Source organism: Cajanus cajan, chromosome 8 (assembly GCF_000230855.2).
Source record: "Cajanus cajan strain Asha chromosome 8, NIPB_CcT2T_4, whole genome shotgun sequence".
NCBI lineage: Eukaryota > Viridiplantae > Streptophyta > Magnoliopsida > Fabales > Fabaceae > Cajanus > Cajanus cajan.
Genome location: NC_138524.1, coordinates 54,472,502 through 54,489,388, shown reverse-complemented (window position 1 = coordinate 54,489,388; position 16,887 = coordinate 54,472,502). Strand labels below are relative to the sequence as shown.

The 16,887-nt window shown below is 39.2% G+C and overlaps 2 protein-coding genes across 2 annotated transcripts; one reads left to right on the top strand and one right to left on the bottom strand.

The window, feature by feature from the left end:
- The first annotated feature begins 308 nt into the window (after window positions 1-308).
- LOC145950558 (uncharacterized) lies at window positions 309-767 on the top strand. The gene is made up of 2 exons (XM_083061657.1): window positions 309-494; window positions 636-767. Exons 1-2 carry the CDS (start codon window positions 309-311, stop codon window positions 765-767), a joined length of 318 nt encoding a protein of 105 aa, XP_082917783.1.
- Window positions 768-11,129: 10,362 nt separating this feature from the next.
- Window positions 11,130-15,394, bottom strand: LOC145950557 (uncharacterized). Its single transcript, XM_083061656.1, has 5 exons — window positions 14,609-15,394; window positions 14,422-14,532; window positions 13,743-13,807; window positions 13,249-13,328; window positions 11,130-11,248 (listed from the first exon to the last, which is right to left on the bottom strand). Exons 1-5 carry the CDS (start codon window positions 14,669-14,671, stop codon window positions 11,130-11,132), a joined length of 438 nt encoding a protein of 145 aa, XP_082917782.1. The 5' UTR covers window positions 14,672-15,394.
- Window positions 15,395-16,887: the final 1,493 nt, after the last annotated feature.

Here is a 16,887-nt window from a genome sequence, read left to right as displayed (position 1 = left end):
CCAAGGCTTTAAGATTTATTTCTTTAAATAAGGGCTCATGTTTTTCCTTTTAAATATTAAATAAAATGCATTCATTCTTCTTTCATCTCTTACCCTTTCCTTTCTCCTTAATCTCAAAAAAACATTCACTCATCTTTCACCTTTTACCTCTTCCTTTCTCCTTAATCTTTTTACTCAATCTTATTCTAACTTTAAAGAATGCAAAAAATGCGCTCAAAAGTGATAATGCTAGTGTTGCATCAAATAATTTTGATTGTGCAGTTAATCAGACTTGTGAGAAAATGGAAAATGATTGCTCTAAATACTAGATGTATGCTGATAACATCAATGCTTTACCAAATTTTCTTAATGTTTTCTCACCACCTTGGACATTTTCAATGTGGGAAATGGATTTTATTGGCCCTATTGAGTCGAAAGTGTCAAATGGACATCGCTTCATTCTGGTTGCTATTGACTATTTCACCAAATGGGTTGAAGCCGCTTCATATGCCCATGTGACTTGAAATGTGGTTGTAAAGTTCATCAAAAAGGAATTAATTTTTCGTTACGGTGTGCCAAGCAGAATCATCACTATTAATATAACCAACTTGAACAACAAGATGATGACAGAATTATGTGTTGACTTCAAAATTCAGCACCATAACTCTTCCCCATACCGCCCAAAGATGAACGGGGTAGTTGAAGCAGCAAACAAGAACATCGAGAAGATCATTCAGAAAATGGTAGTGACATACAAAGATTGGGATAAGATGCTTCCATTTGCTTGAGCAGCAAACAAGAATATCAAGAGGATCATCAACTGGGGCAACCCCATTTTCCTTAGTTTATGGAATGGAAGCAGTCCTTCCAATCGAGGTTGAAATTCCATCTTTAAGAGTATTGACGGAAGCCAAATTAGAAGAAGCAGAATGGGTCCAAACCCGTTTGGATCAATTAAATCTCATTGAGGAGAAAAGTTGAATGCAATTCTTCATGGCCATTTATACAAAAGAAAAAATGTTCGCTAGATTGAAAACCCGAAAGGGCAATCTAGGCAAAAGTTAGAGCGGCCCGCTAGATTGAAAATTTGAAAGAACAATCTAGGCAAAAATTAGGGTCAACAAAAAAAGGGGGAAGCTCGCTAGATTGAAAACCCGAAAGGGCGATCTAGGCAAAAATTAGGGTAAAAAAAACACAAAAAAAGAGAGCTGGTTAGATTGAAAACCTGAAAAGGCGATCTAAGCAAATTGAAAGCGACATGCTAGGGTGAAAACTCGAAAAAGCAATCTAGCAGATAAGCATCACGCCAAATTTCAAGGTATCAATTGGGGCCAGACACGGTAGAGCAAAACAAACTGGGGCAAATACGTTGAATTATCCTCTCAAGTTTATTAGCGAGCAATCAAGGTTATTGAAGTGTAGTACTAGCATTATTCATCTGGAAAATGTCACTCACATAACAGTTACCTCCTATTTCTACCATTGTACTTATTTTCCATTCTTGTCATACAATGACTTCCTTTATAAACACATTCTTACTCTTGTCGCCACCCGCCGAAACGGACCTTGGCATTCGCGACGATGGTTGGACTCTTTTTAAGTTTTGAAAAGTGGTGGATTGTTAGAACGACTTATTCTCAAACTGAGACCTCATCGAACTAACAATTTTATTAAATGATTCACCAATCCATATTAATCCTAAGCGGGACCCTCCATGGATTAGTGGTTTTCACAAAAAGAAGGGTTCTTGGAGTCGCCACCAATGTTTTACTCAAAACATTGGAAAAAGATATAAGGCAATTGATTTCATAAATCAACTTTGGCCATTACAACCAGAGTCGGGTAAGGGAGTCGGTTACGTGCGGGGAAGGTGTTAGCACCCCACAACGCCCCTTTCGGGTTCCCTATGACGGATTATTTCATAAATAACAGTGTAAAATTACTAAATTACCCCTATTTATTATAAACGGCTATGAATAAGATATCTACATGATGAATAAATTAAACATGCGATGCAACAATCAGAAAGCAGTAAAAGGAAGGATTTTGAAGAAGAAACCTTTGAAGCGTGCTTTTATATATTCAAATGTTAGGAGGCTTTTTGGCGCTCCCTCCCACTACACGCTCGCTCGCTCCTTCCCTAAAAATTAATCTTTACTATGGAAATCAAAAAGATTTCCCTTCGACTAGTTCGAATTCTCAAGCTAAATGCTCAGAACTCAAGAACTTCGTCGGATCGGCTCTCGGAGAGAATTCTAGGGCAGAACACTGCTCAAAAACCCCAGAATACTCAAGAAGAGAGTCCAAGAAGTGTGGAAAAGTGTGGAATGACGTCCAAATGACGTCCTATATATAGGAGTGAGGCGCAGTACGGCCTCTGACATCAATACGGCCCGTACTAAAGTTTTGAACTATAGTACGGCCGTATTGAATTCAGTACGGCCGTACTGAAGTTTCAAAAACTTCAGTACGGCCGTATTGGTTTCGGTACGGCCGTACTGAAGTTCAAAAACTTCAGTATGGCCGTATTGGTTTCAGTACGGCCGTTTTGTAGTTCAAATTGTTCAGTACGGCCGTACTGAACTTCTAGGAGGCCGTATTGAGCTTCAATTCTCCCACATCCTTATTTTAAGCTACTCTAAGACCTCTAAACCTACAGATAATCATCCTAGGGTCTTCCAGGAGTCCTTCTGGCTGACTTTCCTTCGGTCTTCGAGAGTCTTCGAGTCTTATTTCCGACCCGGACAATTTTAGGGGTCTACAGCTGCCCCCCCTTTACTTAGTCAAACGGCTTTTTGGTGTACCGGTTGACAAGTAAAGGAGTTGACCCAATTGTCCGGGGAGTAGGCCATCCTTCTGACTTTTAGTGTCTTCCGGTGGAAAATTGTTGAGTAGCCTCTCCAGGTTGAGTATTAGTCGTCGCCTCTCCAGGCTCTTGCATACCTCGGTGCTTCTGACAACCTTGGTAGCGTGAGTTTGCCCTCTCCAGGGTCTGCGGTTTGCCCTCCCCAGGGTTGCGTACCTCCGTGTTTCTAGTCACTTTGGTAGCGTGAGTTTGCCCTCTCCAGGGTCTGCGGTTTGCCCTCCCCAGGGTTGCGTACCTCTGTGCTTCTAGTCACTTTGGTAGCGTGAGTTTGCCCTCTCCAGGGTCTGCGGTTTGCCCTCCCCAGGGTCTGCGGTTTGCCCTCCCCAGGGTCTGCGGTTTGCCCTCCCCAGGGTTGCGTACCTCCGTGCTTCTAGTCACTTTGGTAGCGTGAGTTTGCCCTCTCCAGGGTCTGCGGTTTGCCCTCCCCAGGGTCTGCGGTTTGCCCTCCCCAGGGTCTGCGGTTTGCCCTCCCCAGGGTCTGCGGTTTGCCCTCCCCAGGGTCTGCGGATTGCCCTCCCCAGGGTCTGCGGTTTGCCCTCCCCAGGGTCTGCGGTTTGCCCTCCCCAGGGTTGCGTACCTCCGTGCTTCTAGTCACTTTGGTAGCGTGAGTTTGCCCTCTCCAGGGTCTGCGGTTTGCCCTCCCCAGGGTTGCGTACCTCCGTGCTTCTAGTCACTTTGGTAGCGTGAGTTTGCCCTCTCCAGGGTCTGCGGTTTGCCCTCCCCAGGGTTGCGTACCTCCGTGCTTCTAGTCACTTTGGTAGCGTGAGTTTGCCCTCTCCAGGGTCTGCGATTTGCCCTCCCCAGGGTCTGCGGTTTGCCCTCCCCAGGGTTGTGTACCTCCGTGCTTCTAGTCACTTTGGTAGCGTGAGTTTGCCCTCTCCAGGGTCTGCGGTTTTCCCTCCCCAGGGTCTGCGGTTTGCCCTCCCCAGGGTCTACGGTTTGCCCTCCCCAGGGTCTGCGGTTTGCCCTCCCCATGGTTGCGTACCTCCGTGCTTCTAGTCACTTTGGTAGCGTGAGTTTGCCCTCTCCAGGGTCTGCGGTTTGCCCTCCCCAGGGTTTTGTGATGATTTTGTCTCCACAGTCCACGATGCTGCTTCGACGGTTGTTTTTGATTTTGATGCCGCTGAGGGCTGGATAACGCAAGGATCCGTCTAGGGGATGTGCAGTTACTCATAGGTTCTTGTGTCCCAACTTTCCATTGCGTAGTTGGTGCCCACTGGGAAATTCTGATTCCGTGGGGATGCAGACACAAAGATGCTCTTCCTGAGGTGAGCGATGCCTTATGATTGGCTGACGTCCTTTCGACGTTGGTGGAGTATCCCGGTTATCCTTATTTGGGAGTCTCTTTTGATTTCTTGGTTTTGTTGCCTCTGCGTAGGCTGTTATCCACTGGGGGATTTTGTCGTTAATTTTGTTTAGCCTCTTCTGTTAGGCGGATCATCTTGACGTTCAATGATTGGCTGAATGCCGAATTCCGCTTGGGGAATGATTATTGATCTTTTTTGGATTTTCTCTTTTTGAAGGAGTGCCTCTGAGTAGGCGAATGATCTTGATGTTCAGTGTTTGGCTGAGTGCCGGATTCCGCTTGGGGAATGGTTATTGATCTTTTTGATTTTTCTCTTTTTTGAAGGAGTGCCTCTGAGTAGGCGAATGATCTTGATGTTCAATGTTCGGCTGAGTGCCGGATTCCGCTTGGGGAATGGTTATTGATTTTTTTTTGGATTTTCTCTTTTTGAAGGAGTGCCTCTGAGTAGGCGAATTATCTTGATGTTTGGTGTTCGGCTGAGTGCCGGATTCCGCTTGGGGAATGGTTATTGATCTTTTTGATTTTTCTCTTTTTGAAGGAGTGCCTCTGAGTAGGCGAATGGGGATTGAAGGTCTTATGTATCCCAGAGTATTATTTAGAAAGCCTCTTCAGGCTTAGCTTCACTCGTTGCTCGAGTTGGAAAGCTATCTTCCACTGAGGAAGTCAAAGTCCTTTGACTCGGATATTCTGTTCAGATGATCATGCTTCCATTGGGGAATCTTGCTGATCTTGTTTTGATAGCTCTTACTGGGGATTTGATCCACGAGAGTGAGCTGAGAAGTCTCTGGGGAGTATTATTTCAGCAAGTCTCTCCAGGCTCAATTATTCTGTATAATTTTTGGATTTTCTGTTCAGCCCAAGAGTGCAAGTTGAGATGTCTCTTGGGGAGTATTATTTCGGCAAGCCTCTCCAGGCTCAGTTATTCTGTACAATTGGGGAGTATTATTTCGGCAAGCCTCTCCAGGCTCAGTTATTCTGTACGATTGGGGAATATTATTTCGGCAAGCCTCTCCAGGCTCAGTTATTCTATACGATTGGGGAGTATTATTTCGGCAAGCCTCTCCAGGCTCAGTTATTCTGTACGATTTATTGTTTTTTCTGAATTTCTGCCTTTTTTGTTGATTTTTGGCTTTTTCTGTACGGAAGGATCTCAAACACACTCATAGATGAAGTATGCAGAGGAATGAAGATGTTGTGATGAATGAGAATGGGCCAATACGGGCCGTATTGAATTCAATACGCCCGTATTGGTGTGGACGTTATGGCCAATGCTGCCGTATTCATTTCGGTACGCCCGTATTGAGTTGAAAATTTGTTCATAACCCTGATTTTAGTACGGGTGTACTGAACATGGTACGGGCGCATTGTTTTTTCTGAAGTTTATATTTTTTGTTTTTTTGTTTTTTTGTTTTTTTTTTGTTTTTTTGTTTGTTCAATAAACAGAGAATAAGTGATCTTCCAGTACACCTATCATCTGTATGCATGTATGCGGTATGATGCACCTAATTCTATTTGATTCATTTTTCAAAAGAATTAACCGATGCGTTTCTCTGTTTGAATTTTGCCATTCCTCCAGACGGGCTGTGCGATGCCGATTTCTGTAACCGAGGAATAATGCGTGTTATATCGAGATTGGTGTCATCAACGAAGTAATCCTTCTCCTCCTTTAGAAGACGTGTCAACCCTCCTATTGACCACTATATCTCCATGTTTCCACTAGATTATCCTAAAATCGTTTGGGACAAGAGAGAAAAGAAAGGAAAGATATTTTTATTCGAAAGTTTGTGTTTTAGAGGGGATTTATTTTTCAAAAATGGTTTTTGTAAGAATGGTTGGCCAAGGTAGGCTTATGTGTTTAGGCTTGTTTGATTAAACACTTATGAAGTTAAGAAAATCTTGTTATTGACGTTGTGATTTTGACAACTTAGATAGCTTCCCTTGAACCTTTCTTTTTGAATTCGGTTCATGGTACCATCATGGATTTCTTTTGTTTTTTGATTGTCCTTATTTTTGCCTAAAACACCCTTTTGTGGCGTTTTAGCGGACTTTTGTTTTTGTTCATTTTTGCAACCCTAACTTTTGCCTAGGTCACCCTTTCGTGGGATTCCTAGCGGGTCTTTTGCTCTTATTTTTGCGCAGCCCCCTTTTTGGGTTTCCTGCCGAGCTTCTTTTATTTTAAAGAATTTCTTTTTATCCATGATGGCACTTGTCGAGGCCAAGGGAAGGTGCTCCAAGTTGTCACACACTTCCGCATAAAAAATGATGCGGGTTTATTGTTATTAAGACAATTTTAACCTCATTCATGCTTATTCAAACAGGGTTAAAACAATGTGGTCTAGAGATTTATTGCAAGCAAGAAAAGAAGCAATAAAGAATGATTTTATTATAATTCTAGAGGAAACATGTGCCCTATCGAGGCTCGGGGGTCGGGCTGTCCCCGAGGAGTAATCTCTAATAGTCATCAGGTCTATACATCCCTATCGGAAGGAGAAGAACACTTGATGACGACGACCGGCCTTGACGCTTGTGAACCGGCCTTCCTAAAGATCTGGCTTAAAGAACGTCGAGAAGGATCTTGGTTCCTCTTCGTCCTTTGATCTTTATTAGGGTTGTATCCTAACCCTTGTTTCCCCGGATTATCCTTGATAACGGGTAGCTCGGGAATTCCTTGGGAATCCTTGCCAAGTCCTTGTCCAGGCAAGTATCCGTTCTTGGTGAGCATATGGGCTACCTTCTTCATTTCTCGGGGAAACGTTTCAACATTGGCAATCTCCAATGCTTGGAAGGCGGTATCTAGAGCTTCCTCCGCTGCATCCACGTAAGGTATGGTGGATGGCTTGCTGATGAGTATGTCATCTTCAGCTTGTACAGTCACCAGCTTGTCACCCACTATGAATTTGACTTTTTGGTGGAGCGTAGAGGGAACAACTTTCGCATCATGAATCCAAGGTCGGCCGAGGAGACAGCTGTATGCGGGAGTAATGTCCATCACTTGAAATTCGACGTTGAAGATGGTGGGTCCAATTTGGATTGGGAGATTGACTTCTCCCACCACTTCTCTTTTAGAACCGTCGAAAGCTCGGACGATCATGTTGCTCGGGCGCATTTGGATTCCCTTGATTGCCACTTGATCGAGCGTTCTTTTTGGCATCACATTCAAGGAAGATCCATTATCCACCAAGACTTTAGCGATGTGATACTCCTTGCACTTTACAGAGATGTGCAAGGGCTTGTTATGATTTGGTCCCCCAGCGGGGATTTCTTCATCGGTGAAAGTGAGGTGATCATTAGCCGTGATGTGACTAACAATCCCCTCAAACTTGTCTTGGGAGATAGTGTGCGACACATATGCCTCGTTCAAGACTTTCAACAGAGCTTGCCGATGCGGTTCGGAGCATAGGATCAACGACAACAGAGTAATCTTTGCTGGCGTCTTATGAAGTTGATCCATGATGGAGTACTCGCTCTGTCGGATATATTTTAACAGCTCGTCAGTCTCCTCCTCGGATTCTTTATTTTCCTCGGTTTTTTCTTTTTCTTTTTCTTTTCCTTTATTCTTGGGAGCTTTATCATGAAGATCTTCGGGAGTGTAGATCCTGCCACTCCTAGTCATGCCCCCAAGTCCAGCGATGTTAGAGATATCGCTGTCGGCAGAAGAATGGATGTCGTATATCCATGGCACAGCCTTATTCGATTCGTAGGGAAAAGGTCTTGGAGCAGTGATCCTTAACGGTGTCGAACCTTCCCCTTTATTCGTCTTGATTACCAACAACGGAGTTGATGTGCGTTCGCTTGGCGCGGTTGTTGGCTTACACTTAATAACAAATGGCGTGCGATCCATTCTTTGAACATACGCATCGATTGATCCTTTCTTTTTATTAATGTTTTTTTTAATGAATTATTAGGAGGGATGTATGAAATGCAAAACTAGATCCCTCCATGATCTTTGATAAGAATGCATGATATGAGATGATGACGTTGAATATGCATGCATTGTGTTTATTCAACTAAGCATTATCATGTTTTCGGGATGCTCCTAAGATGATGCATGATATTGCTTGGTTTGGATAAATATATTTTTCTTTTTTCTTTGAGTATTTTGATTTTTGTATTTTTTGGGTGAAAAGGGAAACTACCTATATGAATGTGATGAAGGTAGATGTTAACACCATGTAATGGAAGATTCTTATTCCTATTTATTCTTATTTTTTTTTTTTTTTTTTTTAAAAAAGGAATGTTGTATGTTTAAAGAATGCAATGTATGCTCAAACAATGTCACATAAACAATGCACAAACAATTCACTCATCCACGAACAGTCACGAGCGAATCACGAGGTAGGGGTATCCTGCAGAAAAGTGCATATTCAAGGAGGTTCTAACTGTTCTCACTGGTCTGAGGCCCCCAAGGTGCCCCCATTATAGGGACCCAATTCCTCTTGTCGTAAGTCGATGGAAAGCTCCAACGAACTGTCGGACTCGAGTTCATGGTTATCACCTTGAGTGATGTTTTCCAACAACGGTCTACGGGCACCTAGGCCCATTCGACAACCGGCCGTACTAACATCCACTCCCTATGGATTACCACTCATGCCCCCGGGTATAGAGGGAACTGTTGTGTGCAAAGGTTCGTGTACAGTTTGTATTTCAAACAATTGCGTAAATTTAAACATACAACAATTATTAAAGCCAAATAGATAAACATGTTATCATACAAGTGAGGGGTAATAAAGTAATTTTAAACTATTATTTTGAAAAGAATCCATCACTAAATGGGATTGACTCTCGAGGCTTCCCCAGTGGAGTCGCCATCTGTCGCCACCCGCCGAAACGGACCTTGGCATTCGCGACGATGGTCGGACTCTTTTTAAGTTTTGAAAGATGATGGATTGTTAGAACGACTTATTCTCAAACTGAGACCTCATCGAACTAACAATTTTATTAAATGATTCACCAATCCATATTAATCCTAAGCGGGACCCTCCATGGATTAGTGGTTTTCACAAAAAGAAGGGTTCTTGGAGTCGCCACCAATGTTTTACTCAAAACATTGGAAAAAGATATAAGGCAATTGATTTCATAAATCAACTTTGGCCATTACAACCAGAGTCGGGTAAGGGAGTCGGTTACGTGCGGGGAAGGTGTTAGCACCCCACAACGCCCCTTTCGGGTTCCCTATGACGGATTATTTCATAAATAACAGTGTAAAATTACTAAATTACCCCTATTTATTATAAACGGCTATGAATAAGATATCTACATGATGAATAAATTAAACATGCGATGCAACAATCAGAAAGCAGTAAAAGGAAGGATTTTGAAGAAGAAACCTTTGAAGCGTGCTTTTATATATTCAAATGTTAGGAGGCTTTTTGGCGCTCCCTCCCACTACACGCTCGCTCGCTCCTTCCCTAAAAATTAATCTTTACTATGGAAATCAAAAAGATTTCCCTTCGACTAGTTCGAATTCTCAAGCTAAATGCTCAGAACTCAAGAACTTCGTCGGATCGGCTCTCGGAGAGAATTCTAGGGCAGAACACTGCTCAAAAACCCCAGAATACTCAAGAAGAGAGTCCAAGAAGTGTGGAAAAGTGTGGAATGACGTCCAAATGACGTCCTATATATAGGAGTGAGGCGCAGTACGGCCTCTGACATCAATACGGCCCGTACTGAAGTTTTGAACTACAGTACGGCCGTATTGAATTCAGTACGGCCGTATTGGTTTCGGTACGGCCGTACTGAAGTTCAAAAACTTCAGTATGGCCGTATTGGTTTCAGTACGGCCGTATTGTAGTTCAAATTGTTCAGTACGGCCGTACTGAACTTCTAGGAGGCCGTATTGAGCTTCAATTCTCCCACATCCTTATTTTAAGCTACTCTAAGACCTCTAAACCTACAGATAATCATCCTAGGGTCTTCCAGGAGTCCTTCTGGCTGACTTTCCTTCGGTCTTCGAGAGTCTTCGAGTCTTATTTCCGACCCGGACAATTTTAGGGGTCTACAACTCTCTTAAATAAGATTATCCTACCTCTTTGTTGCCAATTCTTTTTGCATTTTATGATAATATACTGAAAGGAAATGCATGTTACATCTAAAAAAGGAAAATTCAAGGCATTACAAATTATTTTTAAAAGCCACAGTATGCTTGATAATTTCTTGATAAATGTTACAAAGCGCAACCAACAGGATAATGTTGTTTCAACTCATAAGTGTTTACAACAGCTTAAGGGTAACCCACAGGAAGTAGCCAACTATCATTCAAGACGAAAGTATCCAAAGACCTCACTCATCCATGATCCTTGACTGTGTGTCACGATGAGGAATTTCTGAAAAATAAAGCAAAAGCAAAAATAAAAACGAAAATAAACAAAAGTTTAAGTCTTGAAAGATGTGTCTCATAACATGCTTTTTGCATCACATCACATTTCATTTGCATCTCTTGCTTCCTAGAACTTATGACGTAGAGTTTTTAGGCTAAGCACTTACTTCATATATGACTTTCTTTTTAAGCTCAGTATCTGCCTGGCACCAATTACATTTTTCTTTTAAAGCCCAGTATCTACCTGGCACAAGTTGCATTTTTCTTTTTAAAGCCCAGTATCTGTCTGGCACCAATTACATTTTTCTTTTTAAAGCCCAGTATCTGTCTGGCACCAATCACATTTTTCTTTTAAAGCCCAGTATCTGTCTGACACCAGTTATATTTTTCTTTTAAAGCCCAATATCTACCTGGCACGAGTTACATTTTTCTTTTGTATAAAGTCCAGTATTTACCTGGCACAAGTTACAATTTCTTTTTATAAGCCCAGTATTTACCTGGCGCGACCCATCGACTAATCCAGCACAAGCATTTTGGTCGATCCAATATCAACATTCGATCAACCCAGCACCAGCATTTGATTGAATTGGCACCAACAATCGGTCGATACAGCACAAGCATTTGACCACTCCAGCAGTAGCATTCAGTCTATCAACATTCAATCAATCCAGCACCAGCATTTGATTGAATTGGCACCAGCATTCAGTCGATGCAGCACAAGCAGTTGACCACTTCATCAAGCACAAGCTTTCAACTACTTCAGCATAAGCATTCAGTCGATCTAGCACAAGCATTCGACCACTCCATCAAACATTGGCATTCGGTTGATCAAGCACAAGCATTCAACATTAACATTCGGATGATCCAGCACTAGCACTTGATGATTCCAACACAACATTCTAGCATTTGACTAGCTTCAAGCAAAAGCATTGAATCTTTCAAGAACTTACTTCATCAACAATAGCTGAATAAAATTAATTCACATCTTTATTTCTTTCTTATCATAAATGATCTAAATTACCTTATTTAGATTATTTAATAAGAAATAAATAAAGAGGGGCAACTGTGAATAATCAATTTTATCCGGACTCACAAAAGTGATGAAATAGACATCTACTATGAAGGGAAGGAGCTCCCGAAACATGCCGACAAGAAGACAGGACTTTAGAGGGCCAAAAAGCACAAATTAAGTATTTTTTTTTTTTGGGCCCGGAACGGGCCGTTCCAGAATCGGAACGGGCCGTTCCAAGGTCTAGAACGGGCCGTTCCAAGGCTCCAAAAAGGCCAAAAACCCTAATTTGGAACGGGTTGTTCCGAAATTGGAACGGGTCGTTCCAATATTGGAACGGTCGTTCCTAAAACGGAACGGGCCGTTCCTACATCTGGAACGGGCCGTTCCATGGCTGTTCCGGTCTAAAAAATTGGGTGTTATTCTCAATGCTGGAACGGGCCGTTCTGATTTCAGAACGGGCCGTTCTGATTTCAGAACGGGCCGTTCCAGTATACGAATTTTTCACACAACGGCCATGTCCAGAACGGCCGTTCCGATTTTGGAACGGGCCTTTCTGGACCCCTTCCCGAAGTCTATAAATAGACAGCTGAGGCTCATTTCCCCGGGGAGGAGCTGAAAAATTTCGTCCAGTACTCTTCAGAGCTCGAATTTTTTTTCTCTCTCTTCCCCCTCTCTTTTGTATTTCTTAAAATCTATGAGACACCTCTGTAGTGTGAAAGGTAGCCAAAAAGTACCTTCTTGATCATCATATTCAAAGATTCAACTCATTTGGTATCGTTTCTTCTCTTAATTTTTCTTTTATTTATTTATTTATTATTATTATTATTTTATTTTTGTTTGTTTGTTTATTTATTTTTGCTTATTGTTTGTATATAGTGAATACGATTTGTTGCCTTTAAGATTATTATTTAAAAAAAAATATTTAATATACAACCAATAATAATGTTAATTGAATAATATTTTTATCTTTAACATTATTAGGTCCTGGGGTTTAATGACTAGTCATTTGCTAGCTTAAACTCTCATATATGAAATTTCTTTCTAAAGAGTAAAGATCTGTTGCAACCAATAACGTTAATTAAATAGCATTTCTATTTTTATCGTTATTGGAGGGATTTATTGATTAGCCATTTGCTAACTTGGATCCTTGTGCAAAATCTATTTTTTTAAATAAAAATATAAACATAATTTTTCTTATGTACATTTATTTTTATGGTTAATGATATTAATTGAGTAGAACTTCTACCCTTTAATATCATGTAAATCATAAAAGTTAATATAATACTTATTCATTGTCCTACACTTTAAACATATTTTAGTATCAACAAATAAAAGTCAATAACATGGATCGAATAACAATTTTATCTTTCATGTTATTGGAAGGGTTTATTGATTAGCCATTTGCTAACCTAAATCCTCATTATTTTTTTTTAAATAAAAAAAATACAAAAGAAACATCTCTCATATTAAAAAAAAAGATATATGTATGTATACACATTTTCGAGGAATAAAATAAATTTTTATAAATTTATATAATTTTACGCAATTAATTAAAGGTACTGTTTTTACGGGCGTTGTAGGGTGCTAATACCTTCCCTACACGTAATCGACTCCCGAACCCAACTTTAATTTTAAAGATTATCTTTTAAAGGGTTTTCCAATGTTTTTCCCTTGAAATAAAATATTGGTGGCGGCTCCATTGAATATAAAAATGTTAGCGTTATCCCGTCGTGATCCCGGTTATGACAATTGCAATGAGAAAATCTTACAAAGCATATGTTGAATAAGGAGACTTACATCATTATCATAATAGTTTGCTAGTGTTGTGAACAATTTCTCTGTCTCACACCTAATGATAGACAAAAAAATTAGTAGTTGCCTCGTGAAACACTTTGTGAATAATAGATGGAGAAGTTGAAAGCACTAAATAAAGGAACAAAATGCAGTTTTCTTTTATGCTAAACAAAGGAAGCAAGCAAAAATAAAAGCAACCAATGCAGTTTCTAGACTAAAAGATTAGTAAATATTTTATAAAAAAAATAGAACACGATATTAAGAGATCAAGTCATTGCTACCTGTAAAGCTGTTCCATGAGCACAAGTAATGTTATTTGATGATTTAAGACCAGTGAAGATAAATCATGATTAATGTCTAATAGTTCCATTTTAAGATTTGCAACAAAATCACACATTCGAGCAAACTCTCATAACTAATTAGATCTCTCAAAATACTTTCAAAACTCGCTGCTAGAGTGGAGGATTACCAAGAAACTTTCATTGGGATTAATATTGATAAAAGGTGCTTCTGCAAAAGTCCCAGCCAACGTGCCTACAAGCCAATCCGTGTGAAGGAATAGATCCAAAAGGATTTAAGTTCTGTATTAGTTAAAGATTTGATATAAAAAAGTATTAATTAAAGATAATATTATAAAGTTTGTTTTTGAACCTAATAGTTGATCCAGATTTTAGCCATGTAATTGTTAAAAAAAAAAAAAAAAGTGGTGTTTCATAGCTTAGCATCAATTAATAGTGGTTGGTTTACATGAGTGATGAAAATGAATATCGCACTGTACAAGAAAAAAACAATAGATACATGTATAGAAAATGATATAGTAGCTGTCCATAAAGAAAAGTGAACCACTCCCTTAAGACTCAGTCTTCGTCTGTGACACTGACACGTCCATGAAGAAATTAAAAACAGAGGAAAAAGGCTCAACTCTTGAAGAAATTAACGAAGAAAGCATTGATGATATGTTAAAATAGTTTAAATCACTATCCAACCAATCATAAATCATGTCATGTATGACTCTTAAGATAATTATTATATAAATCGACAAAATTATCATACATAGCAATTTTTGACAGCATAAAAAGTGCATTTACTCCTTACTCTGATAAAAGAGAACAAAAACAGTGTTTTGTTAAGAACGAAGAAGAACTAACCAGTACAATTTTGTTGACCTTCAATTCCACTTTCTGCTTGGATCCTTGACTCTTCACCACAACTCCTTGCACCCACACGGAGGTACCAGTGGTAACCAATCCAGATTCTACCTAATAAGAACCTCCACAACTTCAACAGAGAGAGCAACAAAAGCCACAAACAACTCATTACAAAAAGCAAGCATACCTGATCGTAACCTTCAGCCTCAGAGTTCAACACGCATTGCATGTTGGAAAAGGCAAGAACCATCGTTAATCTACACACAATCAACAAAGCACTCAATTAAAATGCAAGTAGAAATCCATAAGGATGCTATTCGGAAGGGAAATAAGAGTAAAGCATTGCCTCGATGAAGGTGACGCTGCTCTGAAGGCGAAGCGTGCAAACCCAGCCCTGCACAACGAGGTCGCGGCCGAGCATGTCGACGCCATTGCCTTCTTTGATTTGGGAAACCCTAAGCTTCTTGCAGAAGTGTTGGACTGTGTTGTGGGAGGTGCGGAGAGCGGCGGCGCAGAAGGAGCGGCGCGAGGAGGAGGAGGAGGGGGAGGCGGCGGGGAGGGGTTCGTTGGATTGCTCGATGATGGCGTCGATGTCGGAGACTTCAGTGTAGGATTCGAGAACCTTCTTGCAGTAGAAGCGGGAAGCACTAGTCTCCCACCACGTAAGGCCGGATGTGGTGCCCGCGGAAGGTCATGAGCTTATCCCAGGGGCGCGCGAGACTTTTTAGGGTTTCAGCTTCAGGGGCGCGCGCGAGGGAAATTATTTTCGTTGAAGAGGGCTCCCTTCTCCCCTCTTTTAGGGTTTCTTAAATTACCCTTTTGCCCTTCTAGAAGGCTTGGGTCAAATTGGGCCCAAACTGATTTGAACATTGCAAAACAAGGCCCAAAACGTTTCCAGATTCCGTGGGTCATTTTCGGGCTCCATTTTGACCATCTTAGGCTTCGAATTAGGAGATGCACATTAGTGAGACATTTGTAGAGTTTTCTCTTAACTTTCCAACGACACCAAGATTGCTCAATTCGGAGTCCTGTAGCTCTAGATAGAGCCAAAAAACCGAGCGAAGGTCAAACTGTCCAGAAACAAAAATTTGATTAGTTTTGCAATTAGGCCCATAATTCAAATGACAGGAAGTTTTTAAATTATAAGTTAAGAACTTATTAGTTAAGAACTGAAAAATTATTAGTTAAGAACTGAAAACTTATTAGTTAAGAACTGAAAAATTATAAGTTTGTGAACTAGCTAATTGAATTGGAAGTTTTTTGTAGGATAATTGATAATTATAAAATGTCAAGAAATAATTCTTATAACGAGGATGAGAAAATGACAGGAAAGATAAAGTAGTTTTTAAATTAAAAAGAATAAAAAATAATTTCAAAAAAATAATAAGGATAAAAAAGTAAAAAGAATAAAAAAAAGACTTACAAACTGAGTTATTTCAATTAATTTATAAAAATAAATTATAAACACTCATACTAAACAAGCTTATTTAATCGAATTAGCTTGTAAACTAGTTAAAATAACTTAATAAGCTACTTAAATGCCTTCTCTCAAACACAATCTAGATCAACAGATTTAAAAAAAAAATCACTCTTAAGTATACCATATAACAACTCTCTGTTAGTATTGATTATTATTCTCAAATAACAACCGAGGATTTGAAAAGATTAGAGTTAGTTCTTAAAATATTTTAATATTGATCATTCAATTAAATAAATTAAATTCACATAATCAAGTCAAGAGATCAAAGTAATTGTTAAATATGTTTTTATCTTCATTGTGAAATTTAAAATATAAAAAAAAAGAAATTAATATATATATATATATATATATAACAACACATAAATTTAGAAAAATTAAAGCTAACTATATATAATTTTTTATTCATATTTATCACCCGATTATATAAAAATTGAAAATGAAATCAAGATAAATAAATTCAGAAGATAAAATCCAGAAAATCAATCTAATTCTAAATTTTTTGTTATATTTATAGCCTAATTCTAAAAGAAATATGGAAATCGAGGATACTCATCACTCATTTAAGTAAACATTGAAATTGAAATCAAAACAAATCTAGAAAGGTCAAACAAATTCTAAAAAAGAATATTTTTGTTAAAATTTAAATTCATATTTTTTACTATAAATGAAAATATATAATATAGTATGTGACAAATTATAATGCATATAACAATTTAAGAAAAAAATAGTGAAAATAAAAATAATTTAATTGGAAATAATGTTATAATTAAATTTATATTGACAATGAATGAAATAAATGAAAAATATAATAGATTGTGTGGAAAATTATAAAATTGTCTAAATCCTCAATTCTAGCAGATAAATTGACTATTTGTTTGAAATTTATTGTCTTGGAAACTTTTTCTTTGTCATATGAAAATATTTTGCACACATTAAAATTAAAAACAAGATTTTCTAGTAAATATTATCTTATATTAATTTTTAAA

Coding starts and splice junctions, on each gene's coding strand:
- LOC145950557 (XM_083061656.1), bottom strand. CDS start 14,671: ATGGTTCTTGCCTTTTCCAACATGCAATGCGTGTTGAACTCTGAGGCT. Junction 14,533..14,608: donor AGGCTGAAGGTTACGATCAG/GTATGCTTGCTT, acceptor GGTTCTTATTAG/GTAGAATCTGGATTGGTTAC. Junction 13,329..13,742: donor ATCCCAATGAAAGTTTCTTG/GTAATCCTCCAC, acceptor GTCTATCATTAG/GTGTGAGACAGAGAAATTGT.
- LOC145950558 (XM_083061657.1), top strand. CDS start 309: ATGTATGCTGATAACATCAATGCTTTACCAAATTTTCTTAATGTTTTC. Junction 495..635: donor AAGCCGCTTCATATGCCCAT/GTGACTTGAAAT, acceptor TTCAAAATTCAG/CACCATAACTCTTCCCCATA.